This window comes from Solanum dulcamara, chromosome 1 (genome assembly GCF_947179165.1).
Source record: "Solanum dulcamara chromosome 1, daSolDulc1.2, whole genome shotgun sequence".
NCBI classification, from domain to species: Eukaryota; Viridiplantae; Streptophyta; class Magnoliopsida; order Solanales; family Solanaceae; genus Solanum; species Solanum dulcamara.
Window position 1 is genome coordinate 89,071,930 of NC_077237.1, and position 26,635 is coordinate 89,098,564.

General features: G+C 32.3%; 3 protein-coding genes across 6 annotated transcripts; 1 reads left to right on the forward strand and 2 right to left on the reverse strand.

Annotated features, from left to right (window-relative positions):
• Nucleotides 1–112: 112 nt before the first annotated feature.
• Nucleotides 113–6,430, forward strand: LOC129884286 (probable CoA ligase CCL12). Of its 3 annotated transcripts, XM_055958613.1 has the most exons (15): nt 429–527; nt 723–827; nt 1,407–1,536; nt 1,635–1,894; nt 2,236–2,437; nt 3,102–3,142; nt 3,559–3,687; nt 3,984–4,057; nt 4,147–4,367; nt 4,671–4,765; nt 4,840–5,056; nt 5,229–5,354; nt 5,607–5,705; nt 5,914–6,120; nt 6,235–6,430. In XM_055958613.1, exons 3-15 carry the CDS (start codon nt 1,441–1,443, stop codon nt 6,346–6,348), a joined length of 1,881 nt encoding a protein of 626 aa, XP_055814588.1. In that variant the 5' UTR covers nt 429–527; nt 723–827; nt 1,407–1,440; the 3' UTR covers nt 6,349–6,430. The 3 variants fall into 3 exon arrangements, with proteins under 3 accessions (XP_055814584.1, XP_055814588.1, XP_055814591.1); XM_055958609.1 differs by lacking the exon at nt 723–827 and having other exon boundaries at nt 113–527; XM_055958616.1 differs by lacking the exon at nt 429–527 and having other exon boundaries at nt 728–817.
• An 11,080-nt stretch (nt 6,431–17,510) lies between these two features.
• LOC129891057 (vesicle transport protein GOT1-like) lies at nt 17,511–20,041 on the reverse strand. Of its 2 annotated transcripts, none has more exons than XM_055966326.1 (7): nt 19,867–20,041; nt 19,655–19,723; nt 18,973–19,064; nt 18,780–18,860; nt 18,530–18,627; nt 18,367–18,448; nt 17,511–17,839 (listed from the first exon to the last, which is right to left on the reverse strand). In XM_055966326.1, exons 2-7 carry the CDS (start codon nt 19,683–19,685, stop codon nt 17,801–17,803), a joined length of 423 nt encoding a protein of 140 aa, XP_055822301.1. In that variant the 5' UTR covers nt 19,686–19,723; nt 19,867–20,041; the 3' UTR covers nt 17,511–17,800. The 2 variants fall into 2 exon arrangements, with proteins under 2 accessions (XP_055822301.1, XP_055822302.1); XM_055966327.1 differs by having other exon boundaries at nt 19,831–20,041.
• A 965-nt stretch (nt 20,042–21,006) lies between these two features.
• Nucleotides 21,007–23,244, reverse strand: LOC129884311 (spermidine coumaroyl-CoA acyltransferase-like). Its single transcript, XM_055958633.1, has 2 exons — nt 22,302–23,244; nt 21,007–21,970 (listed from the first exon to the last, which is right to left on the reverse strand). Exons 1-2 carry the CDS (start codon nt 23,111–23,113, stop codon nt 21,409–21,411), a joined length of 1,374 nt encoding a protein of 457 aa, XP_055814608.1. The 5' UTR covers nt 23,114–23,244; the 3' UTR covers nt 21,007–21,408.
• Between the last annotated feature and the right edge of the window lie 3,391 nt (nt 23,245–26,635).

A 26,635-nucleotide genomic window follows, 5' to 3' on the forward strand; every position in this document is an offset into this window, starting at 1 on the left:
ACTTCTATTCTTTGAACTTTGTGGATAATATTGTTTTGAAAGCGAAAAAAAAAAGTTAAAATACAACAGCAGAGTGTTACGCTTCTCCATTTAAAATCACATGCTCCAACTAACTCTTACGTACACCTACCTGCTCGTCTTTTCTATGTAGGTGCCCACCCCTCTACCTCTATTATTAACGCACACTAGATCATGTTGACCTGAAGTTACACTATTATAAAATTTAAGCCTAATAATCCAATGTTTCAATTTAGTGTATTGGTGAGAGGGATGGGAAAGAGCATAAGTGAAGTTGGGATAGAAGATTTAGTAAGAGCAGGAGTAAGAGAGGATGAGGCTAAATGGTTAATGGCAGAGCTGAAAGCTGCAATTGCTAAAGTGGGTTTCTCTCAAAAGGAGTTATGGCGTGAGGTCACTGCTCGGAAATTGCTGAAACCATCACACCCACATACTCTGCACCAGCTCCTTTACTACTCTGTTTACCATAACTATCACACTGGCCCTCCTCTCTATTGGTTCCCTTCTCTGTAATCTCTCTCTCTCTCTCTCTCTATTTCTCTTTATGGGTATTCATGGAATGCTAAAGAAGACAATCTTTTCATTAAAAAAATGGTCTTTTTCATGTTCTATGATTATTGGGTTTGTGATGGCTAATTCCTTGGACTAATAACAGCTGTAAATTGTTCTCTTTCTGTTGTTGTCATTTTGACATGTGATGTCAGGTATTTAGTTGAAAACGAAGCTCAATGTAGGTTGAGGATCCATATAGCCAATTCCAACTAGGTTGTTATCCTACATGGACGTCATATTCTGAAAAGTAAGCACAGGTATCAACGTCTAAGCCCACACAGTAAACATATGATGAGCCCAAACAAGAAATCCAAGAACACCTGTTATACTGATCATGGCATAAACGATGCCTAGGTACCTGAAAGTTGGTTTTCTCGATAAAGTAGAAACGATATGACTTATGATACCGGATCCATGCAGAATGGGAATATACACATCTGGATGTCCAAATAATTGTACATTGGCTTGCTTCGTATGGATTTCCAAGTTATTGTTGAAACTTGAAAGATCGATGACATAGGTTTACTGTCGATTAAAGTGATATGTTTTGCCGGTCTTTTACCTGGCTAGACACTTTTGATCAAGGAAGAGTAAACTGACTCCTTTAATGGAGAAAACTTGAAGACAAAAAAGTTACTATCAGACAGTTAAAAGTGCACTCTTTGTTATATTTTACACATAATTTTAGCAGTGGTACACTTTTCTCTGAAAACTTTTACATTGTTGCTTGAAAGTATTATAGTTATGAAACTTAACTTTTTAGAGTTACATATTCGTTAAATCTCACCTGAACCTTGTTGTTCTTGATCAGCTGATACACTGCTCTCTCTATGCAGGAATGAATCTAGATACACAAATTTGGGCCGCATAATGGAAAATCATTGTCCGAAGCTTTTCAGAGCATCATACAAGGATCCAATCTCAAGTTTTAAAGAATTTCATAGGTTTTCTGTTCAGCATTCTGAGGCAAGTTCTTGTTTCAATTTTGACTTTGAATTTCTGGTTGCTGAATTTTATTCCACATTCTGTTTGTACTTGGAGCTTATAATTTGGGAAGTTTTCAGATTTACTGGTCAATTGTTTTAAAGGAACTTCCAATTCACTTTCTGGAAGCCCCTAAATGCATCCTGGATACCTCTGACAAATCAAAATGTGGAGGAAATTGGCTTCCTGGTTCAGTTCTGAATATAGCCGAGAGTTGTGTACGTTCGAGCAATTATGGCAACAAGCAGGATGATAGCATGTCCATTGTGTGGAGGGAAGAAGGGAATGATGATAAAGATGTTAATAGCATGACACTGAAACAGCTGAGAGAACAAGTAATGTAGGTTCCGACTCTGCATTGTAATATCTCTTCATTCTGTTCCTATTTGAATGAATGAAGTGTATGTTCTCTAATTGATTCTGGTGAAAGTAAAGCCATCTACTGATTAAATTGTTCTTGTGGTTCATCTCATGCACCATACTCTTGTCTTGCATTTGGTGTTATGGATATGATTTATTTTCCTGCCTTTGGTTTTGGTTTTCTTCAGGGAAAATAATTTGATCATAAGTTGTCGTTTTGTAAAAATAAATTGCCATACATCCCTCATCATGCTCCCTTCTTCTCATAATCACTCTTTTCTTAATTGAGAAGACATTTTAAACTCATTCTCTCCTCCGCAGGATGGTGGCAAATGCACTGGATAACATGTTCTCAAAGGGAGATGCAATTGCAATTGACATGCCAATGACTGTCACAGCAGTCGTTATTTACTTGGCCATTGTTCTTGCTGGATTTGTGGTGGTATCAATCGCTGATAGCTTTGCTGCACAGGAGATTGCAGTCCGTTTACGAATGTCTAATGCTAAGGCTATATTTACACAGGTACTTCTGTTTTCTAGTGAACATAAAATGTTGACCAAAGGAGTTCCCTATGGAGGAGATAGATGGGGACACTTTCCCGAATATTTTCTGCATTGAAATGTTAACAATATGAATCCATCAAGAGATGGTTTTTCTCTGCCTATTTAACAATTAGTCCTAGATGTTCTTTACTAGATTAGCCTTTCCCATATATTTGTTTTTTTCCCCTTTAGGCGGCAATCTCTAAAGTTCTTCCTTAACTAGTTTTCAAGGACATGATAATTATCATTATCTCTATATCATGTCAGGTCTGTAATCCCCCAACTGTTTGTTGATGGCTTACAACCCTGATGTAATTCTTCCCTTATTCCCTTTTGGGTTATGATCCATCAGACAATGTTACGGGATTTGAAGTTTTGCAGACATACAAATAAGAAATCTCTGGCTTCCAGTTTATGTTTTGAAAGGACATTCAACCTATAGGACCTTGTTTTGATCATGAATTATGAAGTTTCGGATGGATATTCAGCTTTATTATTGTCTCTGAGTCTGTTCTGGTGTGAGTTGAAATTGTAATCTAATAACCAATTAAGAAAAGTAAATATTGTATAGTTGGTGACAATAATCTTAATATCATTTAACTCTGATTGATTGTTTCTAACATCTAAGTTTTATGAAAATTTAGGATTCCATAGTGCGAGGAGGCCGAAGATTCTCTTTGTATAGGTAAGTGACTAATGTTATGCTGGATGCTAAAACTGTGATAATGCACACAATTTTACCTGCATAGTCTCTGTCTTTGGTTGGGGATATAAAGTTGTGAATGCTCTTCAAGGAAGTGATGAGAAAATTCATCTTCCTCCCAACCAAAAATTACACATTTTTCACCACGCAAGAGAAGAACAAGACGTTAACAGGAAAAAAAGGAGACAATAACACCAAAATACTATCAGTCAAAGTTCCAATAATAAGGAATTAAATAAAAAGAAGGGAAGGAAATTCAAATGCCATTCCTCCAGCCATTGATAGTTGTATCATTTTACCCTTAAAGAAACAGATATATTTGCTCTTGAACTATGGCGGAGACATAGCTCTTTCATGAACATAGTGAATACATGGTTCATGCTCTCAAATTCTTGCAGTCGAGTTATAGAAGCTGCTCCACTTAAAGCTATTGTAATTCCTGCAACTGGGGAGGGTGTACAAGTTCAATTAAGGAACCAAGATCTTTCATGGAAGGATTTTCTTGCCAGTGTCAATCACCTTCCCAGGTAATCTAATGACTTTTTTCCTTCAACAACATTTATGGTGAATATGTTCTCTAATTGATAAATTCTTGTACTAGTGTGTCTGACCCTGATGATAGTTCAAAATCCGTGAATCTATCATGACATTATATAGCACTTAGTGGCAATCCAGGATTATGCTGGATTTGGTCTTTTATTCCCAACCTGGATGTCTAAATTTTGCAAAAATTGTATAAAGAACTGCTGCGACTATCGAATAATATCTTTATTTTCCCTTTCTGTAAATATTTAAGCTTTGATAATATTTTCTTCTTTGGCAGGCCAAATTATTATTTACCAGTTTATCAATCCATAGACTCTGTTACCAACATACTATTCTCATCAGGAACCACAGGTGAATTGCCCTTGCTGAGACTAAATTTATTTTTGGCTGTGGCATTATGTGTAGCCTGTAGATTTGGTTGTTCCTTTTGCCTTTGTCAGGAGATCCGAAAGCAATACCTTGGACTCACCTGTCTCCCATTCGATGTACTGCTGATTCATGGGCTCATCTTGATATTCAAGCTGGAGATGTTTTCTGCTATCCCACAAACTTGGGATGGGTGATGGGACCAGTTCTACTGTACTCCTGCTTTCTAACTGGTGCAACTCTAGCTCTCTATCATGGATCTCCTCTAGACCATGGTTTTGGAAAATTCGTGCAGGTGATCAACCGAATCTCCTATGCAAAGAGAAACTTTTATCTTCATATTCATTTAAGGGGTCTAGCAGACCTATAAAAAAAAGGGCAGCCCGGTGCACTAAAGCTCCCGCTATGCGCGGGTTACTGAAATCTTTATCTTTTGTTGAATGTTTGCGGCCATTAAATGTGTTCGCTAAGTATCTCTCGACAACACAACTTCCTAAAGAAACAATTTTTACTTTGATCACATTTTGCAATAATCTATTTCAGCCGAGCTTGTGTCTCCAAATTTTGTTTATTCACTCTACCCTCCATGTGTTAGTAGGATGCAGGAGTTACTGTTTTGGGTACTGTTCCTAGCTTAGTGAAGACTTGGAAGAGTACTGGGTGTATGGAAGGCCTCGATTGGACAAAGATAAGGTACTCCTTGAGTTCAAGTGCTAAAGATAAGACCGATTTGTCAGTGGGATAATCTAACATGAAAGTATCTGCAGGATGTTTGCTAGTACTGGAGAAGCCTCTAATGTTGATGATGACCTTTGGCTTTCTTCAAGGGTGTACTATAAACCCATTATTGAATGTTGTGGAGGCACAGAGCTATCATCATCTTACATTATGGGAAACCTTCTTCAACCACAAGCTTTTGGAGCATTTAGCTCTGCAACAATGTCCACAGGATTTGTCATCTTAGATGAAGATGGGCGCCCTTATGTAAAGAGAGCTTTACAGCATTTTAAATATCTTCAATTTATTGAGAACCCACATGTTTTCTTTGAATCCTTTGTCATTTTAATTCCTGAATGTTCTATTCATAATGAGAGTATTTTTTTTTCCCTGTGAATTATTAAGCGTAGACTTCAGTTGACTTTTAACCTGTTTCCAGCCAGATGATCAAGCTTGTGTTGGTGAAGTTGGCTTGTTTTCTACCTATATGGGAGCTACTGATAGATTGCTGAATGCTGATCATGAAAAAGTATACTTCGAGGGAATGCCAATATACAAAGATATGGTAAGCACATGTCGTAGAAAAGCAGTTTTCTTTGTCGGGTTTTCCGTCCCACACTTAGCATTGTACTATTGAACTATTCCAAACAATTAGAGTATGATGGTTGACTCCAGATTGCGGATGATAGACTCAAAAATCAAAAGTCAAGCCTTCTTTTTCCATATTTTAATGGGATAAGTTGCGCTCTGTTAAGTAGCTATTAAGTTACTTGATCACTGTCATTGCTGATATAACTGATGCTGTTTTTTTCCCCAGCAACTAAGGAGACATGGTGATATCCTAAAGCGAACTATTGGAGGTTATCTTGTTGTTCACGGCAGAGCTGATGACACCATGAATCTTGGAGGAATAAAGGTACTATCAATCCAGTTTATATGCTACTAATATTCCTTTCCGCTCCTAGTTACTGTCATCGTTGCTAATAGACAGCACTTTGTTTTTATGCACTTGAAGATGAGAACACAAGACAAATTTATAATCATGTTCACTTGTTTGAATTTATGGAATGCGCTTATTGATTCTGCAGCAATACTCAAATCAAATCTTCCTTTTTTACGTGCAGACAAGTTCAATAGAAATTGAGCGTGTATGTGATGGTGCTGATGAGAGTGTCGTTGAAACTGCTGCAGTCAGTGCTGCACCACCCAATGGAGGTCCAGAACAGTTGGGTATATTTGTGGTTGTCAAAGAGGGGATGATTATTTCACCAGACACGCTGAAGAAAAGATTCTCAAGAGCCATTCAAATCAATCTTAATCCTTTATTCAAGGTTTGATGGGACGTTGTTAAATTAGAAAAGAAAGACATACAAAGGATCACTTGTTGTCAAAGTAAACAATCCTTAACTATTATAAGAGAATTGATTATTTTTTTTTTGTATCAGGTGAGGTCAGTGAAGATAGTTGGAATATTGCCTCGAACAGCTTCAAATAAGTTGTTGAGGAGAGTTTTAAGAGAGCAGTGGAAGCAAGATGTTCAGTTAGAGAGTAAACTTTAGCCAAAAATGTCAACTCCCTAGCTCTATATTGGTATGTCATCATTGCTTATATAAATATATGCAAATATGGGTCAAGCAAGAAGATATGATATAATAATAACATTTATAATGATGAAATAATACGTACGCACCAACCATATAAACAAAGTGTTGGAGAAGGTAAATTATTGAAAGGAGAGACAAGTTAATAAGGTTTAAAAGGAAGGAAGAAAAGTGTAATACTTGACGAAGATTATTACTAGTAGAGAAAAATATTTGTACGTAAAGACATAAAAAATATGAAGAGAATCCTAACTAGCCCCAGTATTATGTCTTTTCTCCTTTGAGATGTTCCACCGTCACCTCTGGTGTACTAGCGGTTACACCCAGCAACTTGCGGTGTTTATTCAAAACAGAAACCATGCGATTAAGACGCCTGCTCCGTTGCTTCTCTTTATCGTCGTCATCTTCATCGTCGTCGTCAATCTTAATTTTCTCGTCTGGGAAACAGAAAGCTGGATTAATCATATATTAGGAAAAGCTCAAATATATACCTTGAGGTGTGAAATCTCCACAAGTCATGACAATGTTTTCCAAATCCTGAAAAGATTCTCGGTGTGCGCTGAGGAGTTTCATCTTGCCATTCATGATGGCAATTAATAGTTCGAGATGCTTGATTTCCTTGTCAGCGTCTTCAATTTCTGGGTGAATACGGGATTTTCAGAGTTTCAACCTGTCATTCACGATGGCAATTAATAGTTCAAGATGCTTGATTTCCTTGTCAGTGTCTTCAATTTCTGGGTGAAAACGGGATTTAACAAACTGCATGCTTGCCGCCATTATTCCACTCTCATTCGAATCCATTATCCAAAATTCAACTCAAGACAAACCACACCTATTATTATTATATATTCTTCTTCTGCTGCTGTCGCGAGTAGAATAAAGGTCCTATTTATTTATAATACTAGACTAGAAAGAAAACCTACGAAGACCTAATAATAATATAATTCAAATTACAAATCTAGAGTATTTATTAATTAAATAAACTAGTAGTAACATATATCAAATCCTAACGGTTTAGGTTTCCAACATCAAGAAATAGTTTCACGGTTATCGGCAAGCCCTTGAATACTACGACCAAAATAACCATCTAATCAATTGCATATCACGTGTTGTTATTTAATTTACATTTTTAGGGTTTAAAATTTTATTTTGTTTACCTCTAATTTATAGTCCTTTCTAATTTAGTGATGTTCTTAATTGATGTTTAATATGTGATGTTGATTTACGGAGCTTTATCTCATGATGATAAATTCATTTTGCAGATGCCTTTATTAACGAATTTTGTGTTCAATTCACAATGTTATTATAAAAGCATCAATGTTAGAACTTCAAATATTGATCGCGAAAATATCATCAATATTGACCGACTTTTACGTTCTTAAAAATTATTTTTTTTTTAAAAAATACCTTTGATATCCACAAGAAACATGTGCATCCTGTTAATGAGAAACTTAAATTCCACGAATAATGTCCAATATAAAATTCAGAGAGATTGAAATCAATTTTTGAAAAATGTGAAATCATAATATGAAATCACATGTCTAAACGTTGATTTCATCTCATGATTTCAAATCCCGAAATGAAATCGCATGTCAAAATGGCTAACTACAATTGCATGTCAAAATGGCTAACTACAAATATGATCTTTTCGTATCTATAAATAATATAAAGGAAAAACATAGACAATGTGATGTAATACATCTCTATGATCTTCATTTGCATTTATCTTTTTTCTTCTTTTTTGACTTTTAAATTAATTATTTTTATTGTAAAAATGAAAAACTTAATTTATTACATATAAATATTTTATTAATAGAGAAATATTTACAATAAAGACTTTTCACATACCACTTAACAAAGAGTAAATATCCATAATTCACACCTTTCTATTTTATACTCTTAATAAATTTATTTCTCTTTATTCTTTTTTTTTGGACCTTCTTATAATTATAAAATGAAAATATATTTTAATCTATCTCTCTCCATATATATAAAGCTAAGTATGTGACACTCTCTATGATCTAGGATTTTATTCATCTTTTTTCTCTTTCTTTTTTTTCATATTTTTCTTCATTTCTCTATATAAATTACTACAATAATTAACTAACAAAAAAATTAAATACCCCCCCCCCCCGGTTGTGTTTCCTCTTTCAAAAGCAATGATTGGACAAGTTTCTACATATTCTTTCTCATTTTGTAATTTATTTATTTAGAGTCAAGAAACTTAAAAGACTAGTAATAAATTAAATATAATAAAAGCCTCATTATATAAAAAATAGCAACATGCCCACGTAGCAATAATCATTCTTGGTGGTTATTTATTTTTTAAATGTCATTGATTAGTCTCTTAAGTATATACTAATGTATATCCTTTCTAAAGATTGTCTTGGAAAGTTGTAAGGAATTTTTATCTATATAAAGTCTTCATTGTTGAACTTCAAGAAGGTGATGATTTTTTGTTTTGTTTTTTCATATGCACCTTTTTCTTGTATTATTTTTTTTACCTTCCAAATGTGTGTATTTTCCATAATATATTTGTTCTTCAATTGTATAAGTTTTGAAGAAGAAATATTAGTGTTCACATAACATGTTGTGTTGTGATGCAAAAGAAGAAAAGACGACTCAACTTTCTCTTCTCGGTGGATTGGCCATCATGAGCTTTGAAAACTCTACTTCGTTTACTTATTATTATTATTATTTTAGCGGACGTGCATTGCACGTGTGTCGCATAAATGACTTAAAAAATATTATCGTTTACTAATTTAGTAATTTATGAATATTCTTTTAATATAATAAAAATAGATTAAAAGCTTTTAAAAAAAAATAAAAATAATTTTAATAAAGAAGAACACCGAAATCATAGAAACTAATCTTATAAATAATAATTGAAAAAATTAAGGACTCCTAAATCAATTATAATTAAAAATAAATAAATAGTAATAAACTAAATAATAATATAATATTAATTGTACATTAAATAACATCTCAACATTGGAAAAAATTATGATACGACAGTTCTTTTTAAAACTTTTCAAAATATAATATTGATTCTAGTCGGACTAATTTTTTTATTCAAGTGTTACCAACAAAAAATTGCTTATTTTTTTGAATTTTGTTTAGAAATTTTTTGCCTAATTGATTGGAGCTTCTTTTGGCTATACAGTTTAGGACATTTTTAAAAAATCGTTTTGCCTATTTATTAATTTTTTTTGATTATTTTTTTGCCTATTTATTTTGGAAGTTCTTTAAATATTTTTGCCTATTATTTTGAAAGTTTTTTTTAACTATTTCTTTTACCAAGTCTATTTTACTAGAAAAAAATTTCTTCGTGTAGAACTTTAACCATATAAGACAATCTTTTTCATTCAATTTTTATTATGTTTATTATAATCAATATTTAGTATCATTAAAATAATAATATAATAATTGAAGAAAAATGTGAAAAAATGATTTTGTCTAAAGTAGAGTCCTTTAATGAAGGGCAAAAAGTTCAATCAACATTTTAATTTTTTTTATGCTTTTAATATAATATTAGGTTTTGGACACGTGCGTTGCACGTGTATCCAACGCTAATTAGTATAAATCTACTAAAATCGTGTAAATGATCTTATACTAATATTGCAAAACAAAATAGTATTAGTATATGATATATTTGAAATATTAACATATATATTAGTTATATATATCAAAAATATCAATTATTATTTTTAAGTGAATGGATGTAGAATATAATGTACAAATACTTTATTGGATTTTCATTATAAAAGTATCTATTTGAACCCATATTTTTATTTCATTTTGCACTTTGCAATTAAAAATGATAACATAAAGGGCAAAATCAAATAAATATTAGATACATATATTCTGTTAATTATCTATGTGATCACAATCACCATTAAAGTTACCCTAAATTAATAATCTAAACAAATTATATGCATACCATCAATTTTCTTTATTCTTCTTTTCCCTTCACGAATCAAGATGTTTTGATTGATGGAGGAAAGTAAGGGAAACTTGCAAGAATCAAATGATAAACACGAAATTTCAAAATGAGGGAATTATAAATTTACAAAAAATTAAGGGAAAAAAATGAAGAGGATCAAACATCTTGATAAGTAAAAAAAAAAATCCTGGTAATTTTTTTTTAACCATATCAAATATGTAAACAACCATGAGAAATAGGGAGTAAAACTCCTTTATACCATAAGTGGATAAGTTATTTATTTTTCCAAAACTTAAATTTTGGTATTAATAATGGTATTTATTTTCAATGTTAAGATGCAATATTCCTCTTAATAACAGGCTTGAATTGCACTAATTCAAAGGTTATAATATTGTCCCATATGTGGACAAAGTACCCTGCATAATTAGATGATAAGATGCTAGGTTAAAAATTAAAGGCTGATACTCAATTTAACCTAGCATTTTGCGTATCAACCTTTAATTTTCACTATTTGATGACAACTTTGCATCTAATCCTATGATTGTGGATCCAAATTTTTGTTATCGGGTTGTGTGAAGTTTTATTTGTGCTATATAATATCCTCCTCAAGAACAAACAAGATGATAATGTTATGAAATTGAAAAGATTGATAAGCAATATTGTTTGACAATTCACACGATATATAGTGTTTGACAAAAATAATTTTTTGCACTAATAAGAAATAAACGGTTGAAATGTAATAATCAAGGTTTTAGATGAGGTAGGAACACACACATATGCTAGGCAAAAAGTTAATTGAAATAACAAAACTTGAGCTTGCGTAGAAAAATATATATATCAGGCAATCCAAAAAGGGCAATCCAAGAGCACATGTGCAAAGGGGGAAAAGGAACGCATGGGAGAGAAACCAAGAAAATACATTCATAGACAATTTTTGCTTGATCACTCATAGGGGAATCTCAAAGTTATAAAGCTCTCTTAATCTTTTCATCATAAATAAAAATATTTAATGACTATTAGAGGGGAATAGTAAGAGATTCAAATCATGGTTCATGAATATAGGTATTTTTTTTAATTATAAGACAGGTTAAATATTAAATAGGAATATGATCAATTCATTATTCATATCCTGTAATTATGTTAGGTGCAGTTTCACTCTATAGTCATATGAAGAGTTTTGGATTAACAATTATTTTACTTTTTATTATACATATTAAAATATAGACAACAACTTAAATTACTATTCAATAATATAATAATAATAATCATATATGTATATATATTAATTAATTAACAGTCTTATTATAGTAACTCAATTTTATAGGGTTGTTTTGATATTTTAACATTCAACTTAATTAATGGTATTATTGTAGTAACTCAACTTTATAGGGTTATTTTGATGATTCAATATTCAGCTTTTTTTGTTCCCACATTTAATAATATATGATAGATTATTTAGTTGTGTTCTTTCATCAAGAATTTACAATAGTTAAAGTTTTCTTCATATTCATTAGTTAGTGTATACATGTCTAGAGTAAGAAAGACATCATGTTATTGATTTGGCTTGAGAGACTGAAAGGAGACTATCACCCATGAATTATATATGTTGAGTCAATCACGAATGTAAGCGGTTAAGTAGAGTATGTTAAAAAAATTTGCTCCACAGTCCCAAATGAATCTTAACATTAGACAAATTGCACAATTGCAAATGGTCAAATGTTTAAAAAAAAATGTCTAATTTAGATTATCAATATTTATTTTTTCTTTTTTAGACCACAATTATAAAATTGCATTGAATATGTTATTACTCTTTTTATTTAATATTTATCTTTATTTTATATCATATAACTACTAAAGTTGAGGATTGTAAAAATTGCAGAGTATCTTTATGCATGATTAAGCATAATATATAAACATGTTCTATGATTTTGAGTAAAATAGGGATTTTTTAATTTTATTTTGCCTTTTGAAATTCACAATGCAAACAATATATGAATGCTTGCCTTATATGTATTTTAACTGTTTCATCAGCTAAGATTTAGTAAAATTATTTTGGGGCAATTTTAATTTACACCACTATCACAACCATTAATTTTTTACTTTTTAAAAAGAAGCAAATAAACTTTTTTAAAATAGAAAATGAGAGGAAAGAGCAAAAAAAATATGAGAAAGTAATATGTTTAGGGCAATTTTATTTGACACCATTATTACAATCATTATTTTTTACATTTTAAAAAGAAGGAAATAAACCTTTTTAAAAATAAGAAAATGATAGGAAAAGGCAAAATAAATAAATAAATGAGAAAGTAATATATTTATTGTCTCTTTTTAATATATGTCAATAAAAAATAAAGTTCATTTAAGTCATACATCTAATAATTATATCCGTATTGATGATTTAATAAATTATAAAAAAAATTGTTTAGCATATCCGTATGAATGCTTACTCTATTTTATTATTCTTTTAAAACAAACCCTACAAAAACGTTCAAAAATAAACTCTATTTTCCTGAAAAGATGTTCTCGGCAAAGAGTTACATATTTTCATTGTCTAAATTTACAGACACACACAACAGAGATAATGATGCATATCTGCAAAATTAAAGGCAGCGTCTTCACTATGTATACCAATGGAGTAATAGTATATGCATATGGAGGTAATATCATTTCTAAACGGCAGCATTTTTAATGGGTATTATTCAACATTGCATATGCTATATGAACATAAATACTCTCTGCATTTAAAAAAAAATGACCTACTTTTTGGCTCATCTATCTATCTTCAACAAAATATTTGTATGCTGGAAAATATTTTTATCCTTAGAACCTTATATGACTCACTAATTAATAATTATCAATTTGACATTTTTATTTTCTTTTTTGGGGTATTATATCATAATTAGTTCATTTGGTATTAAAATTTGAAATCCATGTAAACATTGCTTTGTATCTTCTTTCTCAGTGAATAAGAGAATTTACTTTTGGTCCTTTATGTACTGCAAAGTGAGAAAAAAAGAAGTTCAATTCGTTAATTATATGCTTCGAAGTGACAAAATTCTGAACAGAAAGGAAGAAAGTTGGTCAAAGCAATATTCCAAATATCAATGTAACAAAAGTAGCAAAACAAACAATTATGAGCAATAATGTAGAGAAAAAATGGTACCTTTCTTTATTTTATTGTATTGTATCGAATATTATTTTGATGAATATAATATTTGGATAGATAATATTGTTTTTTATTATTATACAATATCATATATTAATAATTTGAAGTCAATTAAAGGATAAACCTATAAGAATAGTAGTTGTACGAGATAAGGCTACTATAAAAAATAAAAATGATGAAAGATAAATAGGACTATTAAATAATAAATATATACGAAATACGAAGAAAAAATAAGAAAATGATGCAATCACACTCACACACACTGAATCGTTACCTAACAATTAATTTAATGGTACAACACAATAAAGTTTAAGTAACCATCAAAATAAATATTATATTTAGACTAACAACACAATACAATACAATCGGTAACAACCATCGAAACAAGTTGTAAGGTGTTATGTGTTTTCCATTTATTTTTCACAATAAATTATCAAGCAATTTTTTCTCACACTAAACTACGTACGAAAACACTGATATGTTACTCCTTTGATTTCAATTTATACGGTAGTGATAAAATTTTCAGAGTCAAACAATTTTTTATAAATTTCAGATGATTTTGTATCCTTGGAAGATGCAAAGAGATTTATGGATGCATGACACTATTGATATCTCCTTATGAACTTTATCAAATATTTTCATACGTACATAGTTAATACTTATCATTAATTTTACTTTTTTTTTCTTATATAATTGGCCTGTTTGTTTATAGTGGAACAATGTACGGAAGAAAAAGGGAACATGAGAAGAGAGAAAATAGTTGCAAATGAAAGGTATGTTTAAATTGTATAACATTTCATGGAAAATGATATTGTATGTGTTTTCATTCATCTATATTAGATAGTTAAGCTTAACTATAAAATATGTTATCTCATTTACTTATACTCATCAATCACAAGTAAAAAATGTCTAGAGTTTTATGACTTATTGAGACAAATATGTATGAGTAACATATTTTATGTGGTTATCTTAACTATCTAATAGATGAATGAAAATACATTAAAAGTCTAAAATCTTAATCGAAAGTGTCAAATTGAAACACTTTATTAGAAATTGAGATGTTCAATTGAAACAAGATTTAGTTCGAATAATTTTTAAAAAGTTGATTATGTACTTTCTAAATAGATAAATTAATGCAATTTATAATTTAAAATATATGCGTGATCAAATAACAATTAGGGGGAGAGGGGATGTTTTTGCTGAAGGTAAACTTTTTGAAAAATGAAAGATGATAAAACTTTTTGAAATGGCAAGTAACAATTAGTATTTCCACAGTTATGACGTATGAACAGTTTGAAGAAGAGAATTTAAAATGATTCTTGTATCAACCTCATCACCTTCAATCAGAATTTTAATCACCGATCATCAATTTATCCAATGCTTCAACCAACAATATATCATATTCCATTTGCTTGCTCATCCTTTCTTGTTTTGTATCTTCTGTGAGTTTTTCAATCTCAGACTCAGCAAAACTCCCCTTCACCCCTGGGATTTCATTAGCTAATTTAGCAAGAAGCGTGTAGTAGTAATTGATATCTTCGCCAGGCTGTTGAATCTTTTTGACTTAGGGCAGTTATTGCCTCTTTCAGGTCATTTATGTCCTTTGATGCCGATGAACTAGTGGGCTCCTCCTTTGCTGCAAATAGATCCCAGAAGGCATGAGTTTTGAGAAATAAGAGAAAATCAATATAAATGCAAAATATCAAATTCTTTCTTACCTACAACAACAGCAGAATCAACATTACGTTTCTTTGATGGCTCATTCGTTTCTGATACATAGAACCCAGAGAATGCATGAGTTGAGAAATAAAAAAAAATCCATATAAATGCATAATTGATTTGAATTTCTTTCTTACCCACAAGAACCGAATGAATATTACGTTTTCTTGATGACTCTTTTTCTTCTTTCATATCTATACATGATCAGAATAACAGATGATGAGTTGATAAAGAAAGAAACAGTAATAATGCAATCATATTAATCGAATTTTTTTCTTACCCATAAACATGGAATCGTCATCTTCTTTCTTTGATTGATGTTTCTGCTCTTCCATGGTTACAGAACAAATATTGGAAAGATATGAATATGCTTAACTAATTCACTCTTGCAGTTCAAGAAGCGCTAACAATATAGCTTAACTGATTCGCGAAACGCTAAAAATAGAGCTTAACTGATTCGCTCAAAGACTCTGCAAATAACAGAGTATGATTTTGGCTCCTTTTAACATTATATTGAGTCGGTGAGAGATAAAAGGACCAAAAGTCTTGAGAGACAAGTTTGAGGGTTAAACAATATTTTATTCAATCAAGCGAGAGGCTTTAGCAATATGCTCTTATGATATGCATTTCAATTTTGCTCTTCATGTCACTTCATGAACGTACAAGTATGATTTATGAAATGCCAAAAAGTCATATTTATCCTTCTTGTACTTTTTCCCAGACTTTGGAGGGCGCATAGGCCACGAAAAGCCTCAAAAGTTCATGTTTGTCGGGAAAGTTGTACTACTATGGTACGATTTACTGCTTAACTGCTAGCTTTGACTCACCACTCCTTCGGGTTGTGAGGCAAAGATTCGTGGCATACCTTCCTTTTGAGGTTCTGTTAGCCCCACCAGTAAGAAAGCTATTGAGTTGGAATCTCGCGGAGTTTGAATGGCTGCCGTCTATATTAATGTGAATCGCCTAAAATGTGTTGTAGTTGTGGTCTTGCATGAATTGCATGGCAGCCGCCTATATGAACGTGAAACGCCTCAGTTAACCTGAAAGCTATTGACGTTGCAAGCATGCTTATGAACCCGCGACACCAAAATACAAGCAAAAATTTTCTTCACCGTAAACTTATATTTTTGAATCATAATATAACAAAAGCTACGTCTTAAAGATATAACAAATTATGCCGCTTAATTCAAAGCAAAAGTTCAGTTCACAATCCACAATTTATGTCGTTAAAGGCATACCTAAATTCCTATTGAACTTACGATGAACAAGACAAAAGTTTAACTTTAGAACTCACAAATTATGTGTAAGAGGCATAACTTTTGTAGAGTAAATTATATACTATACAACTTGTGACAGATAACTTAATTCCTACTGCATAACTTAATTTTCCTTCTTGCTACATTTGAGTTAAAATAAGTATGAATTTTTATTCAAATAGTAGTCAAAACACATTTTTATGAATTTTATATTTTAATTATTTGTTTTTTTTTTTACCTATCTAAACTATCACTATCTATATATTAAATCATACCTCGAATAAAATGTTGATGGTTTGTGCAGTACACTCCTTTTTAAAAAAAAAGGAAGAAAAAGGTTCTCATGTTACACTTTTACTAATTTTGTGGATAAAAGTGTAAACAAATTATTGTAAAAATATGATGGGTCATCGCTATAAATCAAAATCGGGCCTCTTCCTTCTCCGATCGTGATTCCGCCATCGCTTAGCTGTCCGTGGGTTGTGCTCTAGACCCTTCTTCCTGGCTTGTTTTTTTTCCAGTAAGCTTCAATTTTATATTAAATTATAGGCAAAAACTTTATTTTGCTCCTTATAATATTTGACTAAGCACATTTATTAACCTTTAATTAGGTAAAATGTGTGTTGTGGACCCTTTTGGTTGTGAATGATATTAGTTACTTCTATTTGTATTATCTTCTTCCCATTTCACATACCATTTTATTGCGTATTTTTGAAACTTTATAACTGGGGATGAACCACACTTTCCCTTCCATCCATTTTTACTTAGTTCACTACACTAAAAACAAATGACCATTTTTACTTATCCTATTTAGAAAATCAAGAGATAATTTATCATTTCTACTGCATATTTTACCCCAAAACAAAATACAAAGAACTGACTTATTGTAACTTGGACCTTAACGCTCCATACCATTGAGCTACATATAGCTGAGATTGACATTTTTTCAACATAACACCTTTCTATATAATTAATAGAACCATTAACAACCACCGAAAATTTTATCAGAGAAAATAATAAGAAAAGGCAGCATCAGTTGAATCTTTTATACATTTTTTTTTATATAAAAAATGCAGCATTAGTTTAATACATATCCTCGAACTACAACAAGACCGAAATGGCATCCCGGAGCATGAAGCATCTTTCATTCAAGCAAGGTCCAGGAAGGGTCGACTGCATTGGGTGCTACAAAGGCCAATCTCAATGTTGGAGAACAAACTGAACTGATCCATCACATTTCTAAATGTAGATTCTAGAAAAACGGTACTTTACAGTTCTTGCAAGTGGGTTAATCAGTGTAAATTCATTTGAAACATTCCACCAGGATTAAACAGGAACGCGTTTTCCACGGTAGGGGTCAAAGAACTGCAGAGATAGAAAACAATCTCACACAAAAGGAAATTCAACAGTAACTGCAGCATATATATTTTCCGTGTTCTGCCTCCACGCTCCCGGCTTCCTTTTATTACTTCTACAGGATGCCGGGTAACTATGAGTGTAACAGTGGCATTAGATTAGAAATTGCAATTATTTTTCATTTGAGCTATGATGTTTTTAATGTTCACTTAAAATGAGATGTGTTATTTTAGTAAATTAAGTGCACTCATCTTCAGCAAAGCTACCTTAATATAGTACTTCCAACATCTTTTCGACAGATTAGACATTCATAAGATTACTTTGCTAGAGGACAAAACTACATGGCCCAAATATATAGGAAGGATAACAAAGAGAATTGGGGAGAAGAGGAAGAAAGATGCTACAACAAACAATAACTTTGGAGGTAATAGCTGTTTCTCTACGAAAAAACAGAAGTTCCAAAAATCTCTCCCCTGCACAGAATATAACAAAGCTGATAGCCATTTAAGAAGATATATGATCGGGGAATAACATACCGATCTGACAAAAGGCTGCTGGAAGATCCAACCTACAATAGGTATCTTTTGCAGGAAAACTGCCAGTGTTGGCCAGAAACCACTGTCCAAAACTATTTATTAGCAACCCGAGGGAAAAGCAAAAGGATTTTAGGACCTGTAATAACTTATGAACCCAATTTACCTAAAGAGTACGACAAATCCATAGGCCTCAAGAATCATTCCCAGTATAGGCCAACCAATGACAACAAAGAAAAAGCCAATACCAAATGAAATGGTTCCCTGTGGAACAAGCAAAGAAAAGTAAGCAAAATAGCTAAGCATAATAACAAATATAAACACAAATGATACATCACCAGATCATCAATTTGAGAGAGTAAGAGGAAGGGGGGGTAGAGAAAAGCAAGAAAAAAGATACATAAAAGAAAGCAAACCTTATAATTACTACGTTTCATAAAGAACTGCATTGATGACTTGAGACCAATGGTTAGTGCCACCCCTGAGATGAAGAGGATCTGATTCAGTAAAATAACAGTAGTCAAGTGGCAGAAAAGTGAGGTAAGCGGGTAAAAGAAAATCAAGGAAAACCAGAGAAATGTTATGATCATGGAAAGATATTGAACTTACATTGCCCATTGCAATTAGTCCCTTGTCGAAGAAGAAAATTATACCCAGGAATGAGAAGAACGCTCCAAACCCTGTCAGTCCTAGCCCAATCTCTGTTTCAACAAGAATCCGAAGCTTAACAGACATAATATATCAAATAACAGTGTTGCATGCTTCATTTTTATTTTATTTTGTCATCTTCCAAATAGAGTAGCACTAAGCAGAACACATCTAATATCTGGTAGGAGAAAATATCATAATAATACTGACTTTTCACAAATCAAAATAGGATACAATCGTAAGAAAAATGCAAAAGAATAGCACTAAGCAGCAAACATATAACATCTGGTAAAAGAAAGCTTACTTTTCACAAATCAAACTAGGATGCAATCATTAGAAAAATTTGATGTGATAATTGACCAAACTATGCACAAGATGGAATGCTAAAACAGGTACGTTTTAAGGTTCAGCATCACATAAACTGAATTTTTATGCAACATATACATAATCCATATTAGTGTCCCAAGTATAGACTAGACCATAGCTATAATCCATATTGGTTTGTTGCATATGGCAGCACAAATCAAACCCTTAACCTCAAAGTTGGAAGTGGAGGCTCAGACTATCCGTCACTTGTCACATTCACCATTTTCATTTAGGTCAATGAAATAATTTGAGAGAAGAGGAGCATTAAATGACTTACTCTTCCGATCGTTCATTTCGAAGGACATCATATTTGACCAAATTCAGATAAAGTGGAATCTAACGTCACCTACAATGCATAAAAGATACTAATCACTAAATACTGCCATGAATCACAATAGAAAAAAATAGGAGGAGAAAAGAGATGGAATCATAAAATTGACAACAGCACAATACATGAAATAGTAAAAAATTGAGATATATTATGATTACGCAAAGTCTAGATCGGTCTTGGAGAGAAAATACGTAAGATGAGCGATTTGATGGAACCAACAAAATATAGAGCTCTAAATGATGAATCTCAGAACTTCAGAACTTGATTATGTAGTTTACGGGTGTATTGTTAAGCAAAAGCAAGCTAATGCTATTGGCCTGATGGCGTCAATGGCACCTCTATAATCCCCCTTTTCAACCCGAATTTATTCATTAGGCCCACTTGACTTGTGGGCCGTCATGCAACTTCTAACAAACTCAAACTCCAAAAAAGTACATAGAAAATAGGGAAGCTTACATAAATTTCCATTTGTTTAAGGAAATAATTACTTGCATATGCTCTAGTTTACAATATTAAGTATCTTGTCAGATTTTGATGCATCTAAATACGTTCAAATATATATATCTAGGGATATACTGAGTCAAAATTAGGTTTAATTTATTCTAGATACATCGCATCCAAGTGGATTCGCATGTATCTAGGATAAATAACAAATCGCGCTCACATCCCTCGCCACTCTCCTATATATCTAGTATCCCAGATTAATACAAATCACATCATATATATACAGATACATGTATCTAGTGTATACCTAATATAATTCGCATGTATCTGAGAAACATTACGAATCTCGCTCGCCTCTCTTCTTATTCTAGTGTATTTGGTAGCAAAAATTTATGTATCTAAGTGTATCTTTCTCAATGTATGGTAAGAAACTTCTAATTAGTGGTGAAAGTATAGGTAATAATAGTATATATGGTAGCGATAGTTTTTTCTAGAAAATATGAAAAAAGTTGGTCTCCCCATTTCTTTTAAGTTTGAAATTTTATTTATTTTATGTGTTAAAAAATGGCAACAAGGATCAAAGACGTTTCGTTTTCTTACTTGTTGACATTTGACTAGCTAGTTCACATTTTCTTAGTTGTTTAGTAAAGTCTCATTTCTTGAGGTGATAAAATTGACGATTAATATACAGTTTTATAGCTTAGTCATCAGAAACATTAGTGTATCATTGTTCCAAGAGGCATTAGTGTGTGTCTATTGATGAAAGCCAAAGATATGCTTAGTTGATGAGTTTCATGTGAAAATTTCTAGATGATCATTACGAATTAGCATAGATTTATGTTTAGAATCCAATATCACTTGCATATCACTCAGACAAGTTTTATTGCAAATAGGACTCTGAAAGCTTTGAAATTGAATTACAATTATTGTCTCTTCCTTCAGTTTATTGCCCCCTGTCTGCCCTCCATAGATTTTATGCTCATGGAATGGATTTCTTTTTACCTCTCTATTACACTTCACACAACACAGTTGCTAGTATAGAGCAACAAATATTACATTATCATCTGTACATAAGAGGACTATTATTGTCTCTTCCTTCAGTTTATTGCCCCCTGTCTGCCCTCCATAGATTTTCTGCTCATGGAATGGATTTCTTTTTACCTCTCTATTACACTTCACACAACACAGTTGCTAGTATAGAGCAACAAATATTACATTATCATCAGTACATAAGAGGACCAACATATATAGTAAAATCAAGAAAGCCCATGCTCCAACTTTTCCATCTCTTCCTTGAAAAGCCCATGCTCCAACTTTTCCATCTCTTCCTTGAAAACAGGCATGGCTTGTTCTTGCAGACAGACCAAAACTTTGAAACCATCTTTCTTACCTTCAGTGGCAGAAGAATAAGGCAAGAAAAAGCAAGGTTCAACACTCCCAACTAAGTGCCTAGACAGAGGAAAGACAGTCACAGGGCCACCCCACCCAAAATCAACTGTCTCGTGGCCTACATGCCGCCAATCTGTAAATGCACTCACCCTATTCCCTGATGTGATCCCTTCATCATAATGCAGCTCCTGGAAATCAATGAACGAACGAACATACTCATCCGTGATGATGTTCTTGCTCTTCTTGATCGTGTCTGCTGCTTTCCAGATAGGTTCATTGATGAGGTGCTTTGCAAGGAGCTGAACGTATATCGGCACACAGCCATTGCCCCAGTAGCCTGCTGGCAATGGTGGCTTCACTCTTCTTCTGATATTGGTTAAATAAGCATACTTCACTGTCTCATCATCTGGGATTTTAGAAGCCTTTGCCCTGTTTCATAAGTTAATAGATCAGTCCTTAGCCTAGTTGATATTAACACATGAAACAAACATATACAGCCAAGATAAGCTAACTTTTCATAATGTCAAAGGCCTGCAAATATACTTTCTTTTCTCAAATTTCTGGTAAGTACCAAATGACAATGATAAAGTATGAAAAAGGTAAAGGAACAATCTTTAAGCATTTGTGGTGACTGATGAGTACTATAAACCTGTGACGGTGGATACTCGATAGTTATCTAACAACTGTATCTCAATTCTAAATAAGTTAGGATCGACTATATTAGTAGTAAAATTACTAAAACAAGTGAAAAGGAACATACTTCGCTCGCCATATGAAAGCTCCCAAAGCTTCAAAAGTTGTATAATTTGAACCGGATTGCTCATGGAGAAACCCCTTTAGCCGATCCAACCACTCATCCTTCACCTCAAAGCACTCTCGAACCGCCGGTTTACCTGATTCCAAGTACGGAGACGAATCCCTATCCAAACTGAGAAACTCATGAACCGGAAAATCAACTCGCGGAGGATTCCTCGGTCCAAGCAAACTCGATCGGTCCCACACCGGTTCAATCTTCATCCCGTTCTCCCCACGAGCAATCTCCGCCATAGCATGAAAAAACAGCGTTGATCCCATTCCATCACACATCGCGTGGTGAACCGCCGTTCCGAAAACCCACCCACCACACTTAAATCGGGTCAGTTGCAGAATCAAGGGTCGGGTCAAAGCCTCATCGTCTCTCGGGTCGGGTACCATCTTCTCAGCGAAGTTATAATCTGGATCATCCAGGTAATTAACAGATGCCAAGGTACAATCCACTGTGGATAGAATTACGGGAACGCCATTCCCCACTTGACAGTGAAGTTCTAGACGGTTATCCGACGGACGACGGCGGAGACAGCCGGCGAATTGGTAGTAGTAGACGAGAGCGGCGGAGAGGGAAGAGGTGAGAACTTCAAATGGGTCCGATTTCGATTTTTGTTGTGCTGTGTGGTTGACGTAGACACGGAGGTATCGGAAAGTGAGATTGAGGTTCCGGTCGGTGTCAAGGTGGGAGAGAGGAAGGACATGGTTTTCGGTGAAAGGCGGCTTAGAAGGGTAGATTGTGGTGGTTTCATGGATGGTTACTTCCATTTTTCCGGTAGACGGCCGGTGGTTGTGATCGGAAAATGGTTGTTCGTTTTTTTTATTAAATTAAAAATTGCGATGGCTGGCAAAATAAGCTGGCTTGAAGCAGGCCAACCCAATTCTTGAATTAAATGGAATTTGACTAAATTTTCACAGATCATTTAGAAAGAAAAAGTAGTAAAGAATTTTTAATAAATAATTATTAATTGTAACGATATTTTTTATTTATTATCATTTATAGCAATATTATGATATATTTGTTATGTATTAAACGTGAATTATGCATGTAATATTAATATGTATTAAAATTGTATTATAAGTGTTCAGTGAAAAAAAATATTATTGCTATAAATGATAAATATTTTCTTAATATAGTACATTTATGTAAATTTCCCATTTAGAAATGACGCTTTTTAGCCCACCCTCGTTTGGCCCGTCAGCCTCATAGACTGTGAGCCTTAGAGGCCAATCAGTGGATCGTGAATTTTAAAAATATTTATTATATATATTTTAAGTAGTATTTTATTTTGCAAATCTCAAACTTCTAGACAATTGAAGTTATTATAACTATAAATATTTGACCCTTTTTTACTTTTCTATTTATGCCTAATTTTTTGTTTTTTCTTTCTTATTTAGTTTATGAAAAAAATGATCACAAAATGTATGTTTGTCTGATGAATCCTATAAATGTGGATTGTTCTATCTTCCATATTGTGTTGTTTTGTAAGTATTCTATTAAAGTGTGTAACTCATTAACATGTGAATTTTTGACATATTGTATTATGTTCATCAATGTTCAATAATCTTTCTAAGAAGTCAATGATGTTCATCTTTTGATTGAAGGGTCAATCCGTCCACCCTGTAGCTCGCTTAGTGCTGGATTGAGCTGCTATTTTATAAGTCATTTGATTAAAAAAGATCAATTCGTTTTAACTCATTTAACTTACTAACTTTTAAAATTGGATTAAATTAAATTAGAATCAGCCCATTTTGACTGCTCTATCAATAACGTCTTAGGTGGTTAAAAGTGTAAACAAGTCAACAACCAAGTACTAGTTGATATTGTTTACTTTTTTATTTTTTATTTTTTGGTAACTACATGAGTTTAATCTTTAAATCATTGTCCAACTTATTGTTTATTTTTATAAAAGTCATTAAAATATTTTATTATTATTTTTAAGTAGTTCAACTATAAATATACCCTCAGAAATAATTATGGCAGAATAATTAATTAAATTTCACCAAAAAAAGAAACAAACAAGTTAAAATACCATATTAATTAATTAGCTCAAATTGAATTAGTAGAATAAATATAGAATGGCAATTAATATTGAATTGTGATTCACATTAATTTCTTTTAAATTTTGGCTTTTCTTCCTTGACCTCCCGTTTTACAATGGCTTTGTTTTTTTAACTACCTAGCTAATTGCGGAATAATATTATACAAATATTTACTCATAAAACTAGTCTATTTGTTAACTTGTAATATAGTATATATCCTAGGGGCGAAGTCAGATAAGGCTGATGAGATTCATTTGAACCTTCAAAAAAATTACACAATTTATATATAATTAAAATTAATTTTTTATGTATATAATTTAAACTTCCTTCAACTTATTCTTGTATTGCAAATCATGATGAGAGTGCTTGAACTTAGTAACTTGCATGTATTCTTGAGCCGTTGATAAGTTTATCATTATATATTATCGATTCCCAAAAGCAAAATTAGAAATGAGACAAACTATCTACCTAATTTTAATTTATCTTTTCTATTTAAGCTATTAATTAATAGAATAATCTTGTTAAGTAAATAGACCAAATGCCTAATAATTCAACCTTTTAGTTGGTAAAGTGTGAATTTTCCAAAATTGTATAAGAAATTAAATAACAACTCATTGCTTCTACCATATATACAATGTACGTGGAAAACTTTCAACCTTAATTACAATGTGGACCACTTTAAAAAACTTTGACTTACAATGTGGACCACTTTAAAAAACTGACTTAATCTATCCTCACCATAAAATTAGATAATATAATAACAAAATATCGTCAATTTTATGTAACAAAAATTATCTTCAATTTACTCTTATTCATCATATCAAACGATCTCTAAGAGTTAACAATAATGAAGTGGCACGCTACGTGGCACTAATTCTGCCACCTAAACTTGCCAATTAAGATATCCAGTAAATTTTGACCCAAACCCAAACTCATTCTTGCTAGATCCACCCACTAAAATTAAGAGGCAAATTAATATTTTCACATCATTTTCAACACTGGGTTAGGATTTTTGTAAAGAACATAATTTTGCTCTCAATTAAGAACATAGATTAGCGGGTTCTTCTTAATTGAGAGTGAAATTATGTTCTTACAAAAACCCTAGTCCCGCTGCTCTGCTGAAAATGATGTGAAAAGATTAGTTTGTCTCAGCAAGAATGGGTTTGGGTCAAAATTTAGTGGATATCTTACTTGGCAAGCTTAGGTGGCGAAATTAGTGCCACGTGGTGTGCCACTTCACCGTTATTAATTCTTAAGGGTATTTTAGTCTCTTGAGATAACGGTCGAGGTATTTTTGATCCCAAAATGTAACGGAGGGTATAAGTGGTCTGTTAGTGTGTGAACATTTTAACATTTTATTAAATTGCAATTTTAGCAATTGTCCATTGATGACATTTAATGTCATCTTTATTATTCTTTCTTTAGTGCATAAAAATATCTTTCATTATCATCTTTATTTAGTGCACCATTATGATTTAGTGCACCACTTATTAGTGATAATTAGATTAAAAATACATAATAATATGATTTAGTGCACCACTTATTAGTGATAATTAGATTAAAAATACATAATGGAATGATTTAGTTCTTATTAGTTGAAGGGAGGTGTTCTTTGTGTAGAGCTTTAGGCTGTTGTATCCTGGAGGGGACAAGTCAAGAGGACTACTGCTGGACCAGTGAAATTTACTGCAGTGGGCTTGAATCTCCTTAAAGAGAGCGAGATACCCGCGCCTCAGCCAAGAAGTGAAGTTAATTTCTTCATTTTTATTTTTCAATTGTAATTTGTAATCTTATAATTTCACCAACATGGTCTATTTTGCATAGTTCAAGGGTAATTTTAATCATTTTTCGTGTTTTTAATATAAAATTTTTTGATATAAATTTAAAATTAATCGAATTCTAATGGAGATAGAAAAGAAATTGAGAGGATGTTGAATTATTGTACTTATGTTTTTCACCAAAACATGTGAGTTGCGTGATATGATTAATTTCCCAATCAAACCTAACTTTATTTTTTTTTCTTTGGCTGCTAGTCATGATATTCTTTCTCAAAATTCCAAGAGAAAATTTCCAAGTAAATTAAAAAGAGAAAGATAATCAATTACACTGATAAACCCATTTCATTAAATTTGGGATTTATAGCAAGGCTGTTGAATAAAATTGACGATATTTTGTTATTATTAATTTTATGCTGAGGACAAATTAAGTCAGAGATTTTTTAAGGGGCCGACATTGTAATTAAGGTTG

What these genes read in the sequence shown, in the direction of transcription:
- LOC129884286 (XM_055958609.1), top strand. Translation starts at nt 241, where the DNA reads ATGTTTCAATTTAGTGTATTGGTGAGAGGGATGGGAAAGAGCATAAGT. An exon ending in CTCTATTGGTTCCCTTCTCT is followed by an intron (nt 528 to 1,406) that starts GTAATCTCTCTC and finishes CTCTCTATGCAG; the next exon opens with GAATGAATCTAGATACACAA. An exon ending in TTTCTGTTCAGCATTCTGAG is followed by an intron (nt 1,537 to 1,634) that starts GCAAGTTCTTGT and finishes GGAAGTTTTCAG; the next exon opens with ATTTACTGGTCAATTGTTTT.
- LOC129891057 (XM_055966326.1), bottom strand. Translation starts at nt 19,685, where the DNA reads ATGATGTCCTTCGAAATGAACGATCGGAAGA. An exon ending in CGAAATGAACGATCGGAAGA is followed by an intron (nt 19,065 to 19,654) that starts GTAAGTCATTTA and finishes TTGTTGAAACAG; the next exon opens with AGATTGGGCTAGGACTGACA. An exon ending in GGATTTGTCGTACTCTTTAG is followed by an intron (nt 18,449 to 18,529) that starts GTAAATTGGGTT and finishes AGTTTTGGACAG; the next exon opens with TGGTTTCTGGCCAACACTGG.
- LOC129884311 (XM_055958633.1), bottom strand. Translation starts at nt 23,113, where the DNA reads ATGGAAGTAACCATCCATGAAACCACCACAATCTACCCTTCTAAGCCG. An exon ending in GCTTTCATATGGCGAGCGAA is followed by an intron (nt 21,971 to 22,301) that starts GTATGTTCCTTT and finishes CTTATGAAACAG; the next exon opens with GGCAAAGGCTTCTAAAATCC.